Here is a 21,168-nt window from a genome sequence, read left to right on the forward strand (position 1 = left end):
GCTTTGCCCGTAACTGTTACACTCCGAAGGGGACCACCTGTTAAATTTAAATTTACCAATTGTACGCAATCAGTGTGCTTGACTTTTCTAAAAATCATTGGGCAATACTTAATTCCAGAAGCGCCCAGACAGACTGCAACAGTGCAAGTTGGCCGTTACCCGGTCGCAACTGCACTGGCTCTCCGAGTCCAAGAACATAACGTACACCCTGTACATGTAAATTATCAAACATTTACAGAACAAGTTTAGTTGTGACACTAAAAATCATGTGTTCTCGCCCGCACACACCACAGCCAAGCCAACGGTTAGCTTGCAGATGTTACACTGTACGTTGCGTTAGGACCTAAAAAGTTACGTCCTAACGTTAGCTAGAGTAAGAACCCCAATTTTCGGCCGGCCTCCAATATCCGGACACTTAACACTTATCACAAGGCAGCAAAGTGGACTGTCACAACACAAGCATATCATATCATTTCACATACTAGCACACTCGTTCACCACAGGAAAGTGCCCGAGTCACCTTCAAAAATCCATCTAAAATCCCAAATTTTGCCGTCAAGAACGCGGAATCGCCGCAACTTTTCCAAAGCGTGCGCGAATTAGGTCCCATGTAAGGAATCGGGGTCGCCGAAAAAGCGCTAAAAATTGAAAAATTACGCCATTCTCAGAGTGTGATGGTATCCTCAAAAACACAAACGAAAAACAAAATCTCTATACGTGCCGATGCAGTGAGTAAATGTACAAGGGCTGAATACAAGTGCACAGTCCCAAAAATTCGGACATGAAAGGGCGCCGCAACATCCCCGATGCAACTTTGCGCCAACAAGGTATGGTGCGCATGGATTTTTCAGCGGCCTTGTATGCGTATTGACATTGCGCGTGTGTCCGAATTTTGGAGACGTTGTCCGAATTTTGGGGAATTAACAGGTCATAATATTTGGGGATTTTGTGAAATTTTATGATCTGTTTAACAAAATCAATATTGGGAAAAATTAGGTTAATATATTTAACATACATTATTATAGATATAATTTTGTGGAGTATTATTTGAGTTGAATAAATATAGCAAAAAAGCTCAAGTGTCTGAAAATTGGGGCTTTTACTCTAACGTTACCTAGGTCTAGTAGTATTTGTATCTTATTCAAATCTTAGCATAATCCTGTTAAATTTACTCCATTCACGATCGGTATAGATTAAACCATCCATACATTAGAATATCATTTAAATATGCCCTGAATCTATAGACGTCTAACAGAGCTCTATCTATCCTTTTCCCTTTTGGCATTGCCATTGATTTCTCCTATTAGTATTAGTTAGACAACTAGTTCTAGGCTAAATCAAGACTAAATTTACTAAGCGGTAAATTTGTGCTTACGCCAATACCAATGTCTCGGACTATGTACTTGCAAAAACTTCGGTAACTTACGCTTTTTGTATCGCCGTAGCCGAGTAGGTAGGTGAGGATTAAAGAAAAAAATGACCAATGATCACCGTCCTCTCTTCATCATCGCCTTGAAACCAGTTGGGCCACGTTTAAAATTTACACCGTTTTATGTAGACTACATTCTTTGACTATCATCATCATCAGCAGCACTTATTCCACCAAAACATATCAGATATAACGTTACAACGTGCCTGCCTCGACCGGACCGATCGACCCGAGCGTGCATGCCGAATGCGAAGCACTGGTCGCGTGCGCACCGGGCGCAGGGCCGTGCACATGTGGTTTGTAGTTGTTGAGCGTTTCAAGGTCCGCGCGTCGTGTACGTTTCTCACTTGCAGCCGACGTTTTAGCGTCGTTTTGTCGTCGCAAGTAGTTGCTTAGGACAATCTGAAGATTCATTTTGAACGTTATCATAATGTTTGCCATATTTTGCTTATTTATTTAATAAATAAAATGAAATTTCACTTAATGATAAAGCATGTAAACAAAAGTCAATCCCGTCCAGAAATTTGTGCAAAAGTGTAAATCAGGGGGGCATTTCATGAAGGAACTTGTCGGATAAAATATCTGACAAGTCAATTATATCCGACGAAGTTCATAGAAATCAGCCAATCAGACTAAAGAATTTCTCAAAAGTTGTCGGATATAATTGACTTGTCAGATATTTTATCCGACAAGTTCCGTCATGAAACGCCCCCCAGAGCTGTATCATCTGAAAATGTTTAAAACTATACCATCCTGGAAAGCTGGTTTTATCACTTTTCCGCTTAATTTCCACATACGAAAATAATATGGAATAATCTTCAAGTATAATTCTTTATTGATAGATATATAGTGCCTGGGTATTCCCAGTCGAGTAATTTTCATCTTTATTTCAGCATTTTTTGCTCAATTTCTATTCGCGCATCCTCGTGTCTGTACCACCTACCTTTTATAAGAAGGGATAGCGAAAAGTAATTACCATCACAAAGACATACCTTCCTTTGAAAGTGGCTGGTGATTATGCAATGAGACGCGAGTCAATTGTCTTCGTATCTACGCGGCAGATCCTGTTTGGCACATGTTTCAAATATTTTTGAGCGGCGGCGTCGAACATCTAGCAAAGGAAATAAGACAGTTGTGACTCCATTCTGTAGAACCTCCTTGTAAATACAAAGATGAAACATTCAAACATGAATGCAGAGACAAACGAAAAAATAAGCACGTATAACACTGGCTCTACCTTAGAGCACATCACTAATGATAATAAAGTGACAAAAATATCAAACTATACATTTCTTTCGAGTCATGAGATATCGACAGCCAACCAACCCTCCTCTCCCTCCTGCGATTTACAATTGCAGAATTAAGTTTTGGTCCATAGTATAGAATAAATTACTAAGATTCAATTATCACAGTTAATGATAAAGTTCATTAAGTAGTACATAGCGGCATTGAAAATAAATACCCCAATCCCCTCCAAAAGAGGGACTCATTACATTATACCTTGATGTACATGTAACATGAGTTGGTATTATATAGTAAAGCATGGAGTGAGTACTCCGGTATAATACGTGGAAGAAAAATATATATAATATAAGAATGCACTCAATTCTGGCATTCTCCGTACTCAGCCACAATAGATCAGCACACATCTGAGAGAGAGAGAGAGAGAGAGGGGGGGGGGGGGGGGAGAGAAAAAGGCAGCAGCAAGTCTGTCTGGATATTATAAAAGGACAAATGGTATTTCCTGTTGAAACATAAACCTACTGTTTTAATAAAAAAAGAAATAAAGCCTATGTATGAGTATGTGACAGGATATCCTCAAAGAAGAAGACTAACTCTTATGAACCAGTAACTTTTAATGAATTTAATATAAAATATATCGTGCCGATTTTCAGGTTAACAAAAAAAAAAAAAAAAACAAAACAGAACAAAACTTGACGTTTATTCCATATACCCAGCTTACGATACAATATCTAAACCCCCCCCCCCCAAAAAAAATATATATATATATGCCTTGATCATGTTATAACAGTCTTTCCTTTCTGAGAGAAACAAAACAGAGAACAGCAAACGATTGAACTTCAGTGAATCGTTGCCTAAGTCCCCGGAGAGCCTCCTGACCCACACACACTACACGGAGTCGCAGCTCAGCCGCCAAACTCGCAACGCCCGCAAGCAACAAGCCTGCTTCTAAGTCAACATGGCGGTCGGTCTACTTCTCCGACCCGTAACTGAAACACGTTTCAGTAGAACACCAGAATAAGCAATTTATCAATACAAAATTATGATTCAATTCTTTTTCACCACTGTAAAATAATTATGTGGGTATCATCATCACTTTTGAAGTTTGAATACGATTAGCCAAAGAGTATAAAACAATTACAATTGAGTGTATTTATTAGGAATTGTGAATCAGTCGTGAAAATACTGTTATTGCCTCATGTGTATAGGCTACCTTCCCACAGTCTTGCCACAAATTTTATTTTCTTTTTTGAAATGGAAGGTATATAAAGAGAAATCATCATCGTTGTTGTTGTTGTTGTTGTTGTTGTTGTTGTTGTTGTTGTTGTTGTTGTTGTTGCGTCGAACTAGTTGAGCAGTGACTTTCGGGAGCTAGGGTATAGGAATAGTCACTCGTCGCTCGTCACCGTCCAAAATTGTGATTTCTATATTTCAGAGTACAAATCAGTGGGAGGGTAGCGGTGCTTCCGAGTATACTATTCTAGTGCACTTTTGAATAAAATCTGTGAGGAAGATATCGGATATAGGAATTTGGTAAAGGGAACAAATTGGCGCTGAGAAGGGGGGCATGATCGTCAAAGCATACATTGTAAATGGCATCAAAAATTGTTCTGAAACGATAAATGTTTAAGTTATTTGATTTAAAATATTTTTGAAGTCACAAACTGGATGAGCGCCCTCACAGTGTTTGAGAGCGCCAACGAGTGGTATGGCAACAAAAGCCATATTCACACGGCTACCTTTTCGCCGATGTTTTGCTGTAATCGATATAAAGGAGAAATTACCTCTTGCCACGGGTTACATGGAATGACAAACTTCCTAAAATACAATTGTAACGAAATTACTCGTATTATAGGTGTCACAACCATCAGGGGCATTCAATGCAGTCCAGTGTGCCATTGTTCCTATAACAAACAGAAGTTGTAAACAATCAAACTGGCAGAACATTTATAAGTCAAATAAGATTATGCTAGACCTATTTTGGTTTGAGCAGATTGTGTATTTTGAGACTTGAGCTGTGTGAAAACGTCAAGTATAATGATATCAAAGATATTTCGAATAAAAAAAAAAAACGGCTTCCATGCTCATTTCCTCGTGTAGTGTGTGGTCCTTCAAAAGTGTTTTAAAAACCCACCTGTTTAAAGGGATTGTACAGTACTGGTTGAGGTGGGGATTCATGTTTTGAACATTCCTAAGTGAGATAATGAGAAACCTCTTATGAAATATGAAAGAGCATGTAATTTTAAGAAGGATTAAACGTTTATTTGATGAAAATTGGTTTTCAAATGGCTGAGATATCCAAAAAAGTGATAATAATAAAAGGCGACAGGCCACGCCTTTTATTAGGATCTCTTTGTTTCACCTTACTTTTGGATATCTCACCCATTTCAAAACCGATTTTCACCAAATAAACTTTTGATACCCCTTAGAATTGCATGCTCTTTCACATCTCATAGAGTGGTTTCTGAATATCTCGCAAAACGTTAAAAGCTAAATCCTCAACTCGACCAGAACTGTACACACCCTTTAATGTCCCTTTTTTTATTATCTATGATTTTGTTTTGGTACTTTCACTACTTCTTCGAACATTTTCTTGTATGCGCTTAGAGCACTCCATAGAGCGTATTTGATGCATTATAAATTAGTGTGTAATAGCATAGTCGTATCTCATTCAGTTTCGTGTATATTTTCTTTTCAATTATTGTCCTTATAAAACGCTTTAAGACTTAAATGCCCAAACGTCGAAGCAGATTTAGTTGTTGTCGACAACATGTTTTCCTATGCACCTATTTTTCCTTGCAATTTTCTAATCCAATGAAACCTAACAACGATTTAATGCTATTATATATTTTTCATTACACTAAGCAGAATATGAAACCCTTGCTGCATGCTTCACGACAAAATGTTTAAAAATGATCTAGATTATTTGATTTCAATTCATTTCCGTTCATTTATTTTCATTCTTCTTTTTCCAACAAAACATAACACAGAATAAATCAGGAATTATATCATAAACATATACATTCGACTTTGCAAAGGATAAATGATACAGATAAAGATATAAAAATACAGTTATGCTTCAGTTGAGAAAAAAAAAAAGAATTGAGAGGTCCACTAAAAAGCAAGCTTGTATGTTGTGAACCACTCAAAGAAAACTCTTATGAAAATACTTATTGGCAAATACTTAGCACAAATATAATGTAAGACAAGACGGAAAAAACAGGAGAAACACAATAACATGACTTGACTTGACAGAATGGATGGAAAGACTGGAAGGAAAGAAGGAAAAAAAGAGAATGCCTACCGCTGAACAAGGAAACGGAAGAAGGAATTGAAGAGGTGCTTCAGAAAGCTGGTGGCTGCACACAGCTGTGCAAGGATTATGAATAAAAAAGACAACATCAGAGAGGGTTTAACAGAAAGAATTTCAACTTGCGCTTAAAAGAATACAAAGATGGAGAATTGTTTATTTCACAGCTTAATGAATTCCAGAAGCTAGGGCCTGTGTATATAAATGTATTCTGCGCCAATAAAGTTCTCAAGAGGGGTTAATGAAACTCATTTTAGATTGCCTAGTGGGATAACTGGTTCCGTGGGAACATTGAATTGAAAATACTGGGAAGTGCATTTGCGTTGAAATTAAACATGAACTGACCAAATTGAAAAAATACAAATCTGTAATTTTTAAAATCTTGTATATAGATCTAGTTTATCTTGTGTAAAATCTTGTTTATAGTGTAACGAGAGGCAATTTCTCATTTACTGCATATGGTAATCCTATGACCAGCTCACCTCCCTGTTGTGACTGATTGTAAACAGCAATCAATGTTTACCTCACAGACACGGTCATTAATATGTGCAGTTCGACGCACGGCGATGTAATGGAAATCCAAGGAGGTTTGAGAAATGGAGTAACAACAGTCTCATTCCCTTTGATCCCATGTTTCATGCCGCCACTCAGAAATATTTGAAGTATGTGCTGAACTGGCGCTGCCTCACAGATAGGAAGACAATTGATTCATGTGGCGTTGCATCATGACTCGTCACTCTCAAAGGAAGATAGGGCCTATGTCTTTATGATGGTAATTGCTTTTCGCCGTCCCTTCTTAGAAAGCAAGCGGCACATTAATAGCACAGGCAAGGGGATGTGCGAATAAAAATTGTACAAAAATTGATGAAATGAAAATCAAAATTACTCGTTTTTACATGACTTTACACTAATCGAACATACTAATAAAGAACTATACTCGAAAATCATACCAAATTAGTTTCATTTGTCGGAAGCGAACGGAAAGATGATAAAGTCGGCTTTGTAGTCAGAGTACAGTTTCAAATATTTTCACGACATACAGCTCAGGTTGACATTTTTGCACATAATCTTGGACGGGATTTACTTTTGTTTTATATGCTTTATCATTAAGAGAACATTCATTTTATTTGACAAATCAACAAGCACAATATAGACGATATAATGTTAGAGTTTAAAATGAATCTTCAGATTGCTCAAAAAGACGGCGGCATGGAACCCTGATCATCAAAGGCACAAGTGCACCTGTGGAATTCTTGTATGCATTAATAGAAAAATGGCAGCTGTTTGAATAATTACAGCCATGCAGTTGGAACTCAATCTCTTAACTCTTAACTCCTTGGGAAATCTAAGCGAATGCCCGCACTCCAGTGGGAGATTTAATACGTAAGTGATGACGACATCACTCGATTTTATTTGCATTTCTACATGATATCTAATGTCTCATTGTCACCTGATATCACTAGTAAGTTAAAACGTGATGAAGTCATAGTTATTTTCTTGTAACATGATATACACAAATCAACCATTCCCCCCCCCTTTTTTTCTTTGGTAAACATAAAATGTTGAAGTTTTCATGTATATTTATTTCTTCTGTATCTCAATAGTTTTCATCGTTGATCTCAAGTAAATTGTTCTTATAACCTTTGGGTAGCCTTACCACTCATACCTTTGGCTTCTGTAAATTATGGAATTTAGGTTAATTTAGGTTAATTTAGGTTATCATTTTTATTATCGCAAATCACTGGGGAAACTGAACATCACTCTTTCAATGCTCCGGGAAAACTACATTCTGACTGTTAAGGAACGGCTGCCAAAATTTGCTCGAACAAACGTGTGTCATCAGAAAGAAAAAAAAAAGAATAACTGCCAAGGCAAATCTAAATCGAGACGATGCATGGTATTTCGCAGTGACAGAAAAAAGAGTCAGAGCTTGTTAAGACTACGTCAAAACAACGACTGCGCATGCAGTAAACCCAGCTGCTGGCGAAGATCTGACTGTCCATTATTGTTTTGTATTCCCGGGATGCAGGTTTCTCCGAGAGGAAGAGATATTCCTCGCCTTTTCGGAATCGAGAAGGCGAGAAGACGAGTCGCGAGATCTTACCCTCTCGATATCTCGGGTCCAGGGAGGCTAGATGGAAGGCAAGATACAGTATGAGATCTCGTCTTTTCTCTCTATAATATGTGTGTGTACGTGCATAAGTATGTACTGAACACAAAAATGTCATACATCCATAGACATCCATTCTGTTTTTTACTCTATTTCCTGTATTTCCTAACCTGCATCATATTTGGTCTCTTCGATTCGCCAATAAGAAGTTGAATGAAATGCAGGATCTTAATTCACTTTGTCTAATCTGAATTTCGAGATAGGCGAAGGGCGAAGAAAGAACTTTCGTATTCTTCTCTCTCTCTCTCTCTCTCTCTCTCTCTCCTTTTTTACTGTATGGCTTCATCGTTGTCATGGTAATACAGAAAAACCAAGCAGAATTCACACGGAGTATCTTCATGGCAAAGCAGTTATGAAGCTTGGAGGAGGAGCTCGATGAAAAAAAAAAGCAATTCCAAAAGAATAACAGCCACCAGAATTCATTACCCATTGTGTCATCTTCTGTCTCTATAAGATATGGCTCTAATGTCGTCATCGGCAGTGTGGATTGATAGCTATCCTGTGTCGGTAACAAATTAGTGCTTTTCATCTCGGCTCGAACTTTGCATCGCAGTGAGCAGTTGAGATACACTTCGCCTGTGATGTCGCCGTTGCGTGTCGCTGCGCGTTGTCACAGAATAACACTTTGCCTCGCTGTCTGCAATGTGTCTGAGATCTTGCTCACCTTGTGCCCCTAATGTCAGAAAGGCTTAGGTGAATATAGTTTTATCTTTAAGCGTGGACACTGCAGAATATTGCACGTGGTACGCTGATAGCTACCTCTCTCTCAATACTAGGAATGGGGCCTGCAAGCGAAACGAATGGTCAGGGGAATGACTCCAGGGGTGAAGACAGCTACCACTCATCGCTTTCAGCCAGTGGGGATATTTTTGCTGGGTTGTATCTTCTTCTTGTCAGTAAGTATTCCCTCTGGTTTGGTCAGTTTCTTTATATACTGAGATCGCTTGTGAATGAAACCAAGTATCGTAATTATTGCATAACTTATCATGTATGAGCTAATGGTCGACTGTTACGACATTAAGCACCCACTGCTCATAACACATCGTGTCAACTTATCGTTTCTCGGTGTGTTTCGGAATTCACCTGTTGGACTGGTGGTTGTTTATCATATTATCTAAGAACTCTTGAAGAAAAGATAATTTAGGTCTTCTAGGCTGAAAAATGTATTCGTACTTTTGCATAGGAATATCGCTTTTCACGGGTGTATTGTACGTGCGATTTGAAGAGTTCGTGATCTATAGCATAAAAAGTTGAGATGAAAAACTACGTCATTGTCATGCGTTTGTTTGGGAGAGGCAATGACTATATATGCTATCTTGTACATCGTTCTGTTTACACTTTTTTACATCTCTCCGATAATTTGATCATGAAATCATGTGGTTGCATAGTACACGTGTTGAAATAATTCTATACAGTATTACATGTACTGGATGCGTTGAATTTGATCAATATTACCCTGATCGCATGTAACCTATGCGATGTCCAGCGCCAGAATGCATAATCCATTAGCGTACGAACAAGTCTGTAATACAGTGGATCAAATACATAGTTAACAGAATTGAGATATACATGACATATAACAATCATATATTTTAATATATAGTGAATACATTATGTTTGTTTGCTTGTTTATTTATGTTTGTTTGCTTGTTTATTTACGTTTGTTTGTTTGGTTTTTGTTTTTTTTTGTTTTTTAGGGAAGTTGTCCCTGGAACCACGACAGAAATGTATTTTTTTTTATTCCCCTATCCACACGTATTTCATCATGGTACATCTGATCGTTTAAATAAGAAAACATGAATAAATGAAGAACTGTTATTTTGGTATCATGCAGCGACAATCTGGTATTCAATGACCATTGAGAAAATTAAATGAAGATAAATTCGAAGGATTCTTTCGTTTACAAAGTGCTATGTGTTTTTGTTTTGATGGGTTGAAACTCCAAGAAGCGGGAATTTGATTTCCCCTGTGTCAGTTATCCATATCACCTCGTGTATATAGTTTTCATATAATTAAAAATACTGGCCAGCTGTTGGCTGTAATGAATAGTACTGGACTTGTGCTTGACCACTGAAAAAAAAACCCCGATTATATTCAAATGATATGCTCCAAACTAATTTTGAACGGTGCGTTACGATATAATCCAAGCTGTCTATAGATTACAAACCAAATTGTCCCCCACCGCATTCCTGACGAATACAGACATCCTCCAACGCAAGGGACTTATGCCATTTTTGAAAATCTTTAACCAGGGACTACATTTGCTCCTCTACTAAATTTGTGTGTTTTGTTTTTTCATGTGTGTGTGTATGCGTGTGTGTGTGTGGGGGGGGGGGCACAGGAAAAGCCATTGTCGTATAGATTTGGACACAGCTTTCTGTTTACGTATGTTGTCATGGTAATTGGACAATAGAAATTAGTACAAAATCAATGAGAGCGCTTTCGCCTCAATTCATATTATATAGTAATAGCCTTACTACTGTGATCATTATCTGTCCATCAGTAATTATATAGCAAGAGGGAGGGAAGTGAAGGGGAGACGGAAATGATAACTATCTCGGCACCACCTACCTCTTCTTTGTCATTGTTGAGTTACCCTGCTGGAAAGAACACAGTGTCCCACGGTGTGAGAAACAAAGTGTGAAGACAATGTGAACACGATGTGAAAACATTGTGCACACAGTGTGAAATCTCTTCACTCTGTTAAATTCCAGCGTTTTAACACTGTGAACACATTGTGAAGCATCAATTCACAGTGTGGCACAGAACATTACCATGTGAACACACTGTGAAAACCAAGCCACAGTGTGAGATCGTCTCCACACTATTAGATTTGAGAGTTTTCACATAGTCGACTATGTGACCACACTGTGACCACACTGTCGGACACTGTGATCTTTCCAGTAGGGTAAAGACGTACTGCAGATTGTCATGACAACATTATCATCATTATTTTAATTATGCGGTAATGACCGGGTTGGTGTTTTTTTTTTTTCAATTCAGTGAAGGGATGGCATCTCTTGGAGATATTGCGGGTTTGGTAGACTGCAATGCCCTGGTACTTTCTAACTGCTATTAGTGTGGACAGCGTGATAGTTCTAAAGAACTTGTTTTTGCAAGGAAAAAAAAAGTGGTCATTTCATCCCCGTGTATTTAACAGTGGAACTATACAAGCGTTAGGGTCCGTAATGAGGTCCTGAAATTTATACATTCATATTTCATATACAATGTTGTTATATATCATGTAATTATATATAATATACGCGTGTATATTAGAGAGAGAGAGAAGAGAGGCGTCGAATAGGTCCATTTGGAAAGACACCTTTTATCTCTTGTGATAATCTGGTATTTTTTAAACAGTGTTAAGGGCCACTTAAATATAATTATTGGGAGTGCTCCGTTTTGCTTTATTCCTGTCCTTGCACTAAAAAGAAAAAGGGGGGGGGGGGAAACTCCATAGACCTAAAATGTGCCTCTTTGTACCAACCAATACTTTTTAGGGTTTTCGTTTGTTTGTATCTTGTATCGTGGGATTTTTGTTGTTGTTTTTTTGTGGGGGGGGGGGGGGAGTGTCCCGCCCTCCCTTCCGCTATATATCTTTGCTGCAGAGCGTATGAGTATGGTCACTATAGTAAGAGCGAAATGGTTACTAGTACAGTCTCCGAACGATATTTTCTTTCTTTTATTGCACGAGCAGTCACCATTTCTATCGTTGGAAACACAGCGGTGGTCGTCATTTCAGTGCGGAAACGATCCAAACTGAAGCCCCTGGACTTCCTTACTATCAATCTGGCAATCACCGACCTGGTCGTGGCTGTCACTGCATACCCATTCGCCATGGTCTCCAGCTTCAAGCACGGAGTAAGTGCTGCTGCTTCAGGGGAGGGGGGTGTTCACGTTAAAGGGATGGTACCGTTACGACTGAGATGGGGCTTCAGGTTTCCAACGTTTTCTGACGATGATTATATAAGATAATGAAAAACCTCTCATGAGATTTGAAAGAGGATAAGGATTCTAAGAGGAACGTAACGTTTATTTGATGAAAATCAGTGTCGAAACGGCTGAGATATCCAAAAACCAAGCAATCTTATTTATAGATGGGACCCACATTTTCATTAGGATCACTCTGTTTCACTTTGTGTTTGCAGATCTAAATCCTTTGAAAACCGATTTTCATCAAATAAACTTTTAATTCCTCTAAGAATTGTATGCTCCGTTAAATTTCATAAGTGTTTTCTAAGTATCTCGTATAAAAAGTTAAAAGCTGAACCCTCACCTCAACCAATACTATACTAACCCTTAATTATGCTGGTAATCACTGTGATTTTCTTTTTTTTTTTAGCAGGCTCAATTCACAAAATTATTTTGTTGATTCTATCAAGTAGCACATCATCTACAGAAGATGTGAAGATGTAACTAACGCAGGTGATGTACTCAACTTTGCTGAAAGTAAGAAACTTTTACGGAATCAAACACGCTTAGTGATATTTGAAGTTTGGGCTATTAAAAATGCATTTCCTTATTGTCTAGTCTTCAAACGGTCAATGTGTTAATGTTCAAATTATTTTAAAATCTAAAAGCTAAGCGCAGCTACAGAGCGGGGGAGGGTGTGTGAGAGGGCGGCCTTCCTCCCTTAATAATATGGGAGCTTTTGTATTTTTAGAATTGAGATTTAAGAATGTGGTGCACATAACATTGAGTAGAATATTTGGAAAATTTCTAAGCAAAAAGATAAATAATACGATGTTTATTTAAGTTGCAAAAACAAAAACAAACAAACTAGCTTCATTGTTTCACAAGCAGATCGTAATCGAGTATGTGTGTGTGTGTGGGGGGGGGGGGACCCCTTTAGTTACGAGCCTGAATCAAAAAAAAAAAAAAAGAAAGTCGTGGTTGAATCACATGGCCGAGAGGGTCAGTGATACCAATATATGTCATTAGAACGAATTTTCCAAAAAAAAAAAAATGTACTTATCGTCACTGATATCTTGCGGACTATTGAATCAACCCTTATAAGGTCAGAGCTGAGGAAAATCCTTTGATGTTAAAGATGGCTTGATATTGGCTTCAATGATATAGTAGTGTGTCTTAGTAGTGTCTCCTTAGGGGTTGTCAAATGCCAAAAATAATGACTTCAAGTGTAAAAATTAACGATTAGTTTCCTCATTTATACAAAATACGTGTAAGTTTAGAGTTCAAAGGCCACATTACTTTGGATAAAGTTGTCATTTTCTAAGCCATAGCTGTCATTGCGCAGAGAATTGAAAAATTGGTAACTCATGATTCTTTGATTGAATATTAATCAATCAATTTGGCGTTTGTTGTATGCACCTATAGGTATGGTATACGCAGCGGTGAGTTCACACAAGAAAGATAAAATGAGTCTCAACACATTTGAAGAATATAATATTAGGCTCCCAACCTCCTAATGGTTTTGTTTTATTCCAATCACCATTACGTCTTCCGGAAACAGACATTCTATAATCTAATAGTCATTTCGCAGTCAAAAGGAATAATACATGGTCATAATTGAATCATGAGCTAAATGTCATGTTACACTTCCATACTCTGTGATTATTTAGAAAGTCTGGACATAGTATCTGTAGTCATTTCTTCTTACCATCACATTTTATTATACTAGAAAGAATTTCATTGAGCTTGTTCAAAGAAACATTCATGATAATGACATTAACGAAGACGCTTAACTCTTCTTCTTTTTCTAACCGCTTACAGTGGTACTTTGGAGATGGCGGTTGTATGTGGTACGGTTTTGCGGGCTTCCTTTTTGGCGTCGTAAGCATGGGAACGCTGTCTACTATTGCCATCTTCCGTTACATCAAACTATGCCGCGAAAACGTCGGTAAATGTCTTTTAGTTAAGCCACGAGATGGAGGGTATCAAGAACTCCCCCCCCCCCCCAGATTGTTTGGTTTCAACACCGCCATAGAGATGGAGAGGGTAAAACCACAACAAAACTAAAGAGAAGTATATTCATGTAATCATCAGGTTCATCAGCAGAACGAAACGAATAGAAGAAGACGATTACAAAAATAGAAAGATGCATGAATAGATAGCCAGTTTCTGATTATCAAGAAATGTCATTTAATTATTTGCTGTGACGTTGGAGATGATAGTATCTTAGGTTTTATTCTAAGAAAGACAAGAAACATCGTGCACCTCAAGAGGAATGTTTGTAAGTAAATAGGTAGTGAATACATTGATAATAAAAATGTTTCGTTACAGTTTTTATTTAAAGTATTCGCTTTTTCTCTTGCTTTAGTATGATTTTGGAGGTATTAATTTTCTCCCCGAACATTTACGATTCTTCATTTATGATTATTCCTATTACAGCGTGCTCATTCGTTTATAGGACCTGTAAGTTTGCATTTAAGTTATGATGACTTGAAGTGACTCACAATTTTATTTTACTGTCTGACTCATCTATGCCAATTCTACTTTGTACAGACCAATATAATTCTCGCAAGTGTGTTCTCCGTGCCGTACTGGCAATATGGGTCATTTCCATCATCATCACCATACCGCCATTGATGGGTTGGAGTAGGTAAGCGCATCAAGAAGCCCCTTTAAAATCATCTGTTTCAGTAAATGATTTCTTTCAGTATCATACCATTGTCAACTCTGGATACATGAAATTGTGTTTTCTTTAACGTTTTGTTTGTTTGGGTTTTTTACTTTACATTTTACGTGTATTAATTAATTTTGTGTTACGACGCTTTGTAAAGAAGTAAAGAAATGACGTATACATACACACAAAAAAATCTGAGTCAAATGACTCATTTGCGTGAGTTTTCAGTTTGTCCGAGAGGCGACACACTTTTTCCAATTATTGAGTCTTTTCACTCACGCTTACTGAGTCACTTGACTCAGTAGAGAAACAGCCGAGTCACACAGCTGAGTCAAATGACTCATTTGCGTGAGTCTTCAGTTTGTCCGTGTGGTGACACACTTTTGCCGAATATTGAGTCTTTTTACTCACTAAAGTCATTAAATGTGACTCAGTATGCTGAGTCAAGTGACTCACTGCGTGAGAATCGAAACGCAAAATGATTGAAACGTCTCTTGTTCAGCATGCTAATCCAGTCACTGACCTACGCATGCAGCACGACGGTAGACGGAGTAGGGAATCAGATCCTATATCTTGCGGTAGCCTATAATCCTATTCCTAACCTATTCCTAATACCTAACTACATATCACGAGACAATGCTTCTAATATATACCCATGTTGTAAAATTGTATTTATGTATGTGGTTACTGTTTTGAAATAGATTATCTATTCATTTATTCAAGACTTCTGATAACAGAGCTGAATATTTCATAAATTGTATGAAACTATAAATATTTAAAAATCAAATACAATTAAATACAATTTACCATCCGCGACAAAATCAGAAATACATTTCAGAAAATATTTTCTGAAAAAATAGTTAATTCCTTTGCTTGAAGTTATTACATGATCGATTATAATCGACTCATTGGACTCGCATGTCACATAAAATGAGTCGGTTGACTCATTTATAACAGTTACTGAGTCAAATAGAGATGATGCAATATGAGTCATCGATTTCGTGACTCATTATTGTAATTCCGTGTGAGTCATTTTACTCGTTAGATTCGATAAAACGAGTATTTTTACTCAGAAGAACTTAAAAGATGTGTCACAACAGCAATGACTCAGAAGATTTGACCTAAAATGAGTCAACTGACTCGGGTAATTTTTTGTGTGTAGTACTGTTGTGTTATGTGCGTTTTGTATAGATTGAGTTGCCCCCTCGACTGAGAATCCAAAATAAAGGTTTTATTGGGTTTTTTGTTGTTGTTGTTGTTCTTTTATAGAAGAAACAGTCTTAGTGGTCAGGCAATGAAATGACATTGGTTCAGTGTATCCCAAGTATCCCAATTCTTTATGTCTTACGTACCATGCTGCACCTTTTTGACAAGGACTTGAATCTTGTGATATTATTTACTTTATGAGAATTTAATCTTTCCGGCAATAACTCCACTAAAGATTCAAAACTCTTTTAAACAGTCAACATGTTCAATTAGACACCAAAGCGTCATGGTAAAGAATTTTCAGCATACAATCAGCTTTTCTAATATCAAATTTAATGCATGGACGACTGGCGTACCAACCTTGTACAGCTGGTTAAGGCCCCGTCACACTACAGCGTATAAATCAACGAATGCCTAGCGGATGGGCAAAATTTGGCAAAGTCCAGATACGCTCAAATCCGCTCGAATTCGCAAGCAAAATGTGGTTTTCGAACGTTCGCCTAACGAATGATGAACATATGCTAACCGTGTAACGAGCGGATAAAGTAACGAATGAAAGCGAATGTGTACAGTCCATCCAACGGATGCTGAGCGGATAAAGCGAATGAGCAGCGAATGCCCAACATATGCAGAGCGATACTGCGGCAATCACGTGACGGATCTCGGATGACGCACACTCTACCATATCATTGAGCAGTGACAGTGTCAAGTAATGTCTCTCTAAAAAAAGAAGGGTGAAAATGTTCACTCATGAAGGAGTGAATAACAGAAAAGAGTGACTTTCGAGTGAAATTGGAGTGACTTTGGAGTGAAAATGTTCATTTTCACTAATTTTGGAGTAACCTCAGGGATCACTAGAAGATTTTGGAGTGATCCCTGAGGTCACTCCAAAAGTAGTGAAAAATGAACATTGTCACTCCAAAGTCACTCCAATTTCACTCGAAACTCACTCTTTTCTGTTATTCACTCCTTCAAGATTGAACATTTTCACTCTTCTTTGTTAGATAGTTGTGACTGTAAAAATGGCCCCCAAAAGAAGGAAGCAGAAGTAACCACCAAGTACTCCTGATGTCGCTCATTCAAGATTCCCTAGTACTTCCTTCTGATGATCACGTGACGATGATGTTGGTAGTCCAACATCCTCCATTGCGTCTGGTGCCTCCAACTGAAGTCGAACTTTCCCAATTCCCAATTTCCATTCAGAGATTCCCATTTACTACAGGTTGACTTTTATAGCAGTGGTTTAGAAGAATGTTCTCTTACTACTCAATGCCAGAATACGTATAATAAAATGTCATGTGGGGGGGGGGGGGGGGCTGTGGCATAGTGGATCCCACTCCCGAACCGAGGACACGGGTTCGAATCCCGCCCAGTGCTTACATCCTTGGACAAGATTTGTTTTTTTACCCACGATGTCCTTCTCGACCCAGGTGTATAAATGGGTACCTGGCAACGCTGGGGTAATGATAATGTCAGGGCCCTCTGGTAGAGCAGTGACAACACTGAAGAGACTACCCTGGGCAAATAAGACCTTTTTTTCTTATTATTATAATTATCACTTTTGTTATTATTATTGTGTGCTATATATGAATATCTATTTTCTATCTACGTTTGATTAACGTGTGTTGCTGTGCAGATTTGCTGGGCGAATTTGGACGAACGGCGGACGAATGAGAAACGAATGCAGAGCGACCAAAACTTTCAATCAGCGGATGCTAAGCGAACACAGAGCGGATTGTCATTCCGTTCGTCATCCGCTCAAGATTTTGGACATGTCCAAAATCAAAATTTGGCTCCGGCGGATCTCTGCGAATCTCTGCGAACAGCTAGCGGATACAACGAATGTCAAGCGGGTCAAGAACGACGAGCAACGGATGTGAGCGTATCTGCAAATTTTCGGATCCGCTAGGCATTCGTTGGCTCGATCCGCTCTAATGTGACGGGGGCTTTATTATATTAGACACTGAACTGCAAAACAAACATGACAAGCACCACTTTAGTGTCACCATTCATAATTATGCCCGATTTTCATTCTTTACGCCAAGGAGGTTTAAGAGTTGGAGTTCCAACTGGCTGTAATTATTCAAACAGTTGTCAAGTGTACAAAAGAATTTCACAGGTGCATCTGTGCCTTTGATGATCGATGTTCGATGTTATGTCTTGCTGAGCAATCTGAAGATTCATTTTGAACCTTAACATAACATTGGCCATATTTTGCTTATTTATTTATCAAATAAAATGAAATTTCACTTAATGATAAAGCATGTAAAACAAAAGTCAATCCCGTGGACAAATTGCAAGTACCATCCTGGAAAGTAGGTTTTATCACTTTTCCACTTAATTTCCACAAATAAAACTAACATGGAATAATCTTCAAGTATAATTCTTTATTGATTGCTATATATCAGATTTGTGCTCGGGTATGCCAAGTCGAGTAATTTTCATCATTATTTCAGCATTTTTTGCGCAATTTCTATTCACACATCCTTGTGTCTGAACCACCTACCTTTTATAAGAAGGGATAGCAAAAAGTAATTACCATCACAAAGACATATCTTTCTCAGAAAGTGGCTGGTGATTATGCAATGAGACACATGCAAGTCAATTGTCTTCCTATCTGCGTGGCAGATCCTGTTTGGCACATTCTTCAAATAATTTTGAGCGGCGGCATCGAACATCTAGCAAAGGAAATAAGACGGTTGTGACTCCATTCTCTTCATTCTCCTCATTGCGCCAAATATGGTTTTGATACATTTGTCGAGAGGGCACTTTACAGCTTTTCTTTTTCCCCCTTACTTATCATCACTTTAACATAGTTTGTTTTAAAGTATCTGAGTTATCATAATTTCATGACCCGAGGGGATGTCTTCTGATGAGAAATGCTAAAAAATCAACTGGACATATGAAACATCATGACCAACCCAAAACATAGAATTGGTACATACCCTTCTATAAAAAAGGAACAAAATGGCAGGCTATTTCATACAGTACGACCAATGAGTAATGGTAACTCATTTAAAGGTAGGTTTGACATGAATACAGCAGTGCTCTATACAATATAAAAAAAAAAACCCAGAGAATCCGTTGCTTAGACACACAGCTCCAATAATACAGCCTTTTCGACATTATTATTCTATCAAAGGAAGTAAAATTCATATACACAGGAGTCATGATGCTCATTGATTTTCCTTTGGTGCTGTATCAGCATTTCATAATATTATGGTGATTTAAGGTAGTTTAACAAATCAATCAAATTTGGAAGTGTAGACTCATAGATTTATGACTCAAAATGTTAATCTTTCGCGTTTTTAGATATGTCTTGGAGCCGTACAAAGTTTCGTGCACCGTAGATTTTGCCGATACCAGTGCCGCTGGCCTTGCTTACACGTATGTCATCGTAATCCTCGCGTTTGCCTTGCCTTTCGGCATCATCGTTGTCTGCTACGCCGCCATCGCTCGGAGGATGATCGCTCATAATAGGCGCATCAATGTCAGGAACAACATCGTGTTAGAAGTGCGTCTTATAAAGGTAGGAACAAGCTACCAACATACAAACAGTTTCAAGGAAAAATTACTTCTGTCATATTTCAATGGACTTATTTGCCTTGTGAATCATCAGAGTACTAGTGGCTGACTTTTTATCCCAAAGAAATACAATTAAGTCAAAAGTAAGGAAATCATGGCAAAACAGGGTCATGATGAACATTTTTTGTTGTTGTTGCTGTTGTATCAGATACTGACGAATAATGCGGGAGGGTAATCTAACTCCAGATCTTTGTAATCATCATAATAATAATCTGAATGTTTTTATTTCTTTTGGCCAACAGACAGCATGTGCAATCACCGTAGCGTTCATCTTAACGTGGACACCTTACACTATAATCGCTTTGTGGGCAAGTTTTGAACAAGTCCAAAGTATTCCTGACAGCTTTGTCATTATCCCGGCGTTCTTTGCCAAAACGTCGTCCATTTACAGTCCGATCATATACTACATTTTCAACAAAAATTTCAGGAATGAAGTTTCTTCCTTCCTCTGCTGTTGTGCTTGTCAATGCTACACCGTCACCATAAATCTTGAACTCAACAGCCACGCTCAAAGACGTCTCCTTATCGTGGAGTCGCTCAGAAAGAGACGAGGCCTCACACAATCCAGGCCGCAAATAACTTGGACGAAGCCCTTTCCGTGGAAATTCAGTATCAATGGTGATCTTGAATGGTGGCGTCGACGCCGGCAATCGAATCAGATCATCACACGACCTCAGACAAGGGTCGAGAACATCAACATCGCCTTCAACCAGCGCAGAGAGCGCGTCGACATGAATATAACAACAGACGACATTGGCTGTGATGGGGTAGACTCGATGCGACCAGAGAACATCGCTAGGGTAGGTTTGGAAAATCTCGATGAAATATCTCCAGATATCATCACCAGTGGTCGGCCATCTTATGTGACGCAAACGAAGCCCCAGCGCGTTGCTGGATGTAGCATTGAGCATCCCTCCCACGGAGGAGACATTCTAAGAGGAGTGACTTCGTCCCGGTCTCACTTGTCGGTTACTTCTGCCAAGGAGTTACCACTTGCTTCTGCAATTCATCTTCCAAGCACGGCAGATCACGGCAGGACCGTTCAGGGGATCGCTGACCTACACGATGAGGCTTTGAATCCGAGCACCGCGTCTCGCAGTGTCCGCATTATCCTTGTTGAACCAAATATTGAACGCGATCTGTCGTCAGACTCGGAAGCTTGAAAAAGAAGCGTTTGTTGCAAACACGTTCTGTTCTTGTCCTGTTTGGTGGATTGGGTGGTTTTCCTTCATTCTCTCTCTCTCTCTCTCTCTCTCTCTCTCTCTCTCTCTCTCCAGGTATAAGCATCTGGAGATAAAGTATGTAAGGGCAAGGAGGGAAATATAAGATGCAAATCAATAGAAGTACTGCCAATTCCATAACAACATTTTCCCTACATGGGAAACTAGCATCATTGCGTTACTATAATCAAACATCAACCAGGGAGAAAGCAATACAAGGCTCCATTTCATTTGTTTTTTACAAAAAAAAAAAAAGATTTATGACAGCAACTCTTGCAGGAGTCGGAAATGACATGGGAACGAAAAGAATCCTGCTTACTGATTGGCTGTTGCTGAGGAAGAATTGCTATTCTAGGAGGAGTTGCTGTGATAACATCTTTCATGCATGTGGCCCAGGAGAATAACATCAATAACAGTAAG

General features: G+C 38.5%; 2 protein-coding genes across 2 annotated transcripts in view; one reads left to right on the forward strand and one right to left on the reverse strand.

The window, feature by feature from the left end:
- Positions 1 to 1,597, reverse strand: part of LOC140234069 (RNA helicase aquarius-like) — a 52,083-nt gene extending 50,486 nt beyond the window's left edge. The window contains exon 1 of the mRNA XM_072314152.1: positions 1,427 to 1,597. The gene's annotated coding sequence lies outside the window, so the exon portion shown is untranslated. The remainder of the gene's footprint in view (positions 1 to 1,426) is intronic.
- Positions 1,598 to 8,929: 7,332 nt separating this feature from the next.
- LOC140236226 (opsin-5-like) lies at positions 8,930 to 20,691 on the forward strand. Its single transcript, XM_072316195.1, has 6 exons — positions 8,930 to 9,047; positions 11,849 to 12,012; positions 13,885 to 14,011; positions 14,617 to 14,713; positions 19,256 to 19,472; positions 19,771 to 20,691. The coding sequence occupies exons 1-6, from the start codon at positions 8,930 to 8,932 to the stop codon at positions 20,689 to 20,691; spliced, it is 1,644 nt and encodes a 547-aa protein (XP_072172296.1).
- The last annotated feature ends 477 nt before the right edge of the window (positions 20,692 to 21,168 follow it).

This window comes from Diadema setosum, chromosome 1 (assembly GCF_964275005.1).
Source record: "Diadema setosum chromosome 1, eeDiaSeto1, whole genome shotgun sequence".
NCBI classification, from domain to species: Eukaryota; Metazoa; Echinodermata; class Echinoidea; order Diadematoida; family Diadematidae; genus Diadema; species Diadema setosum.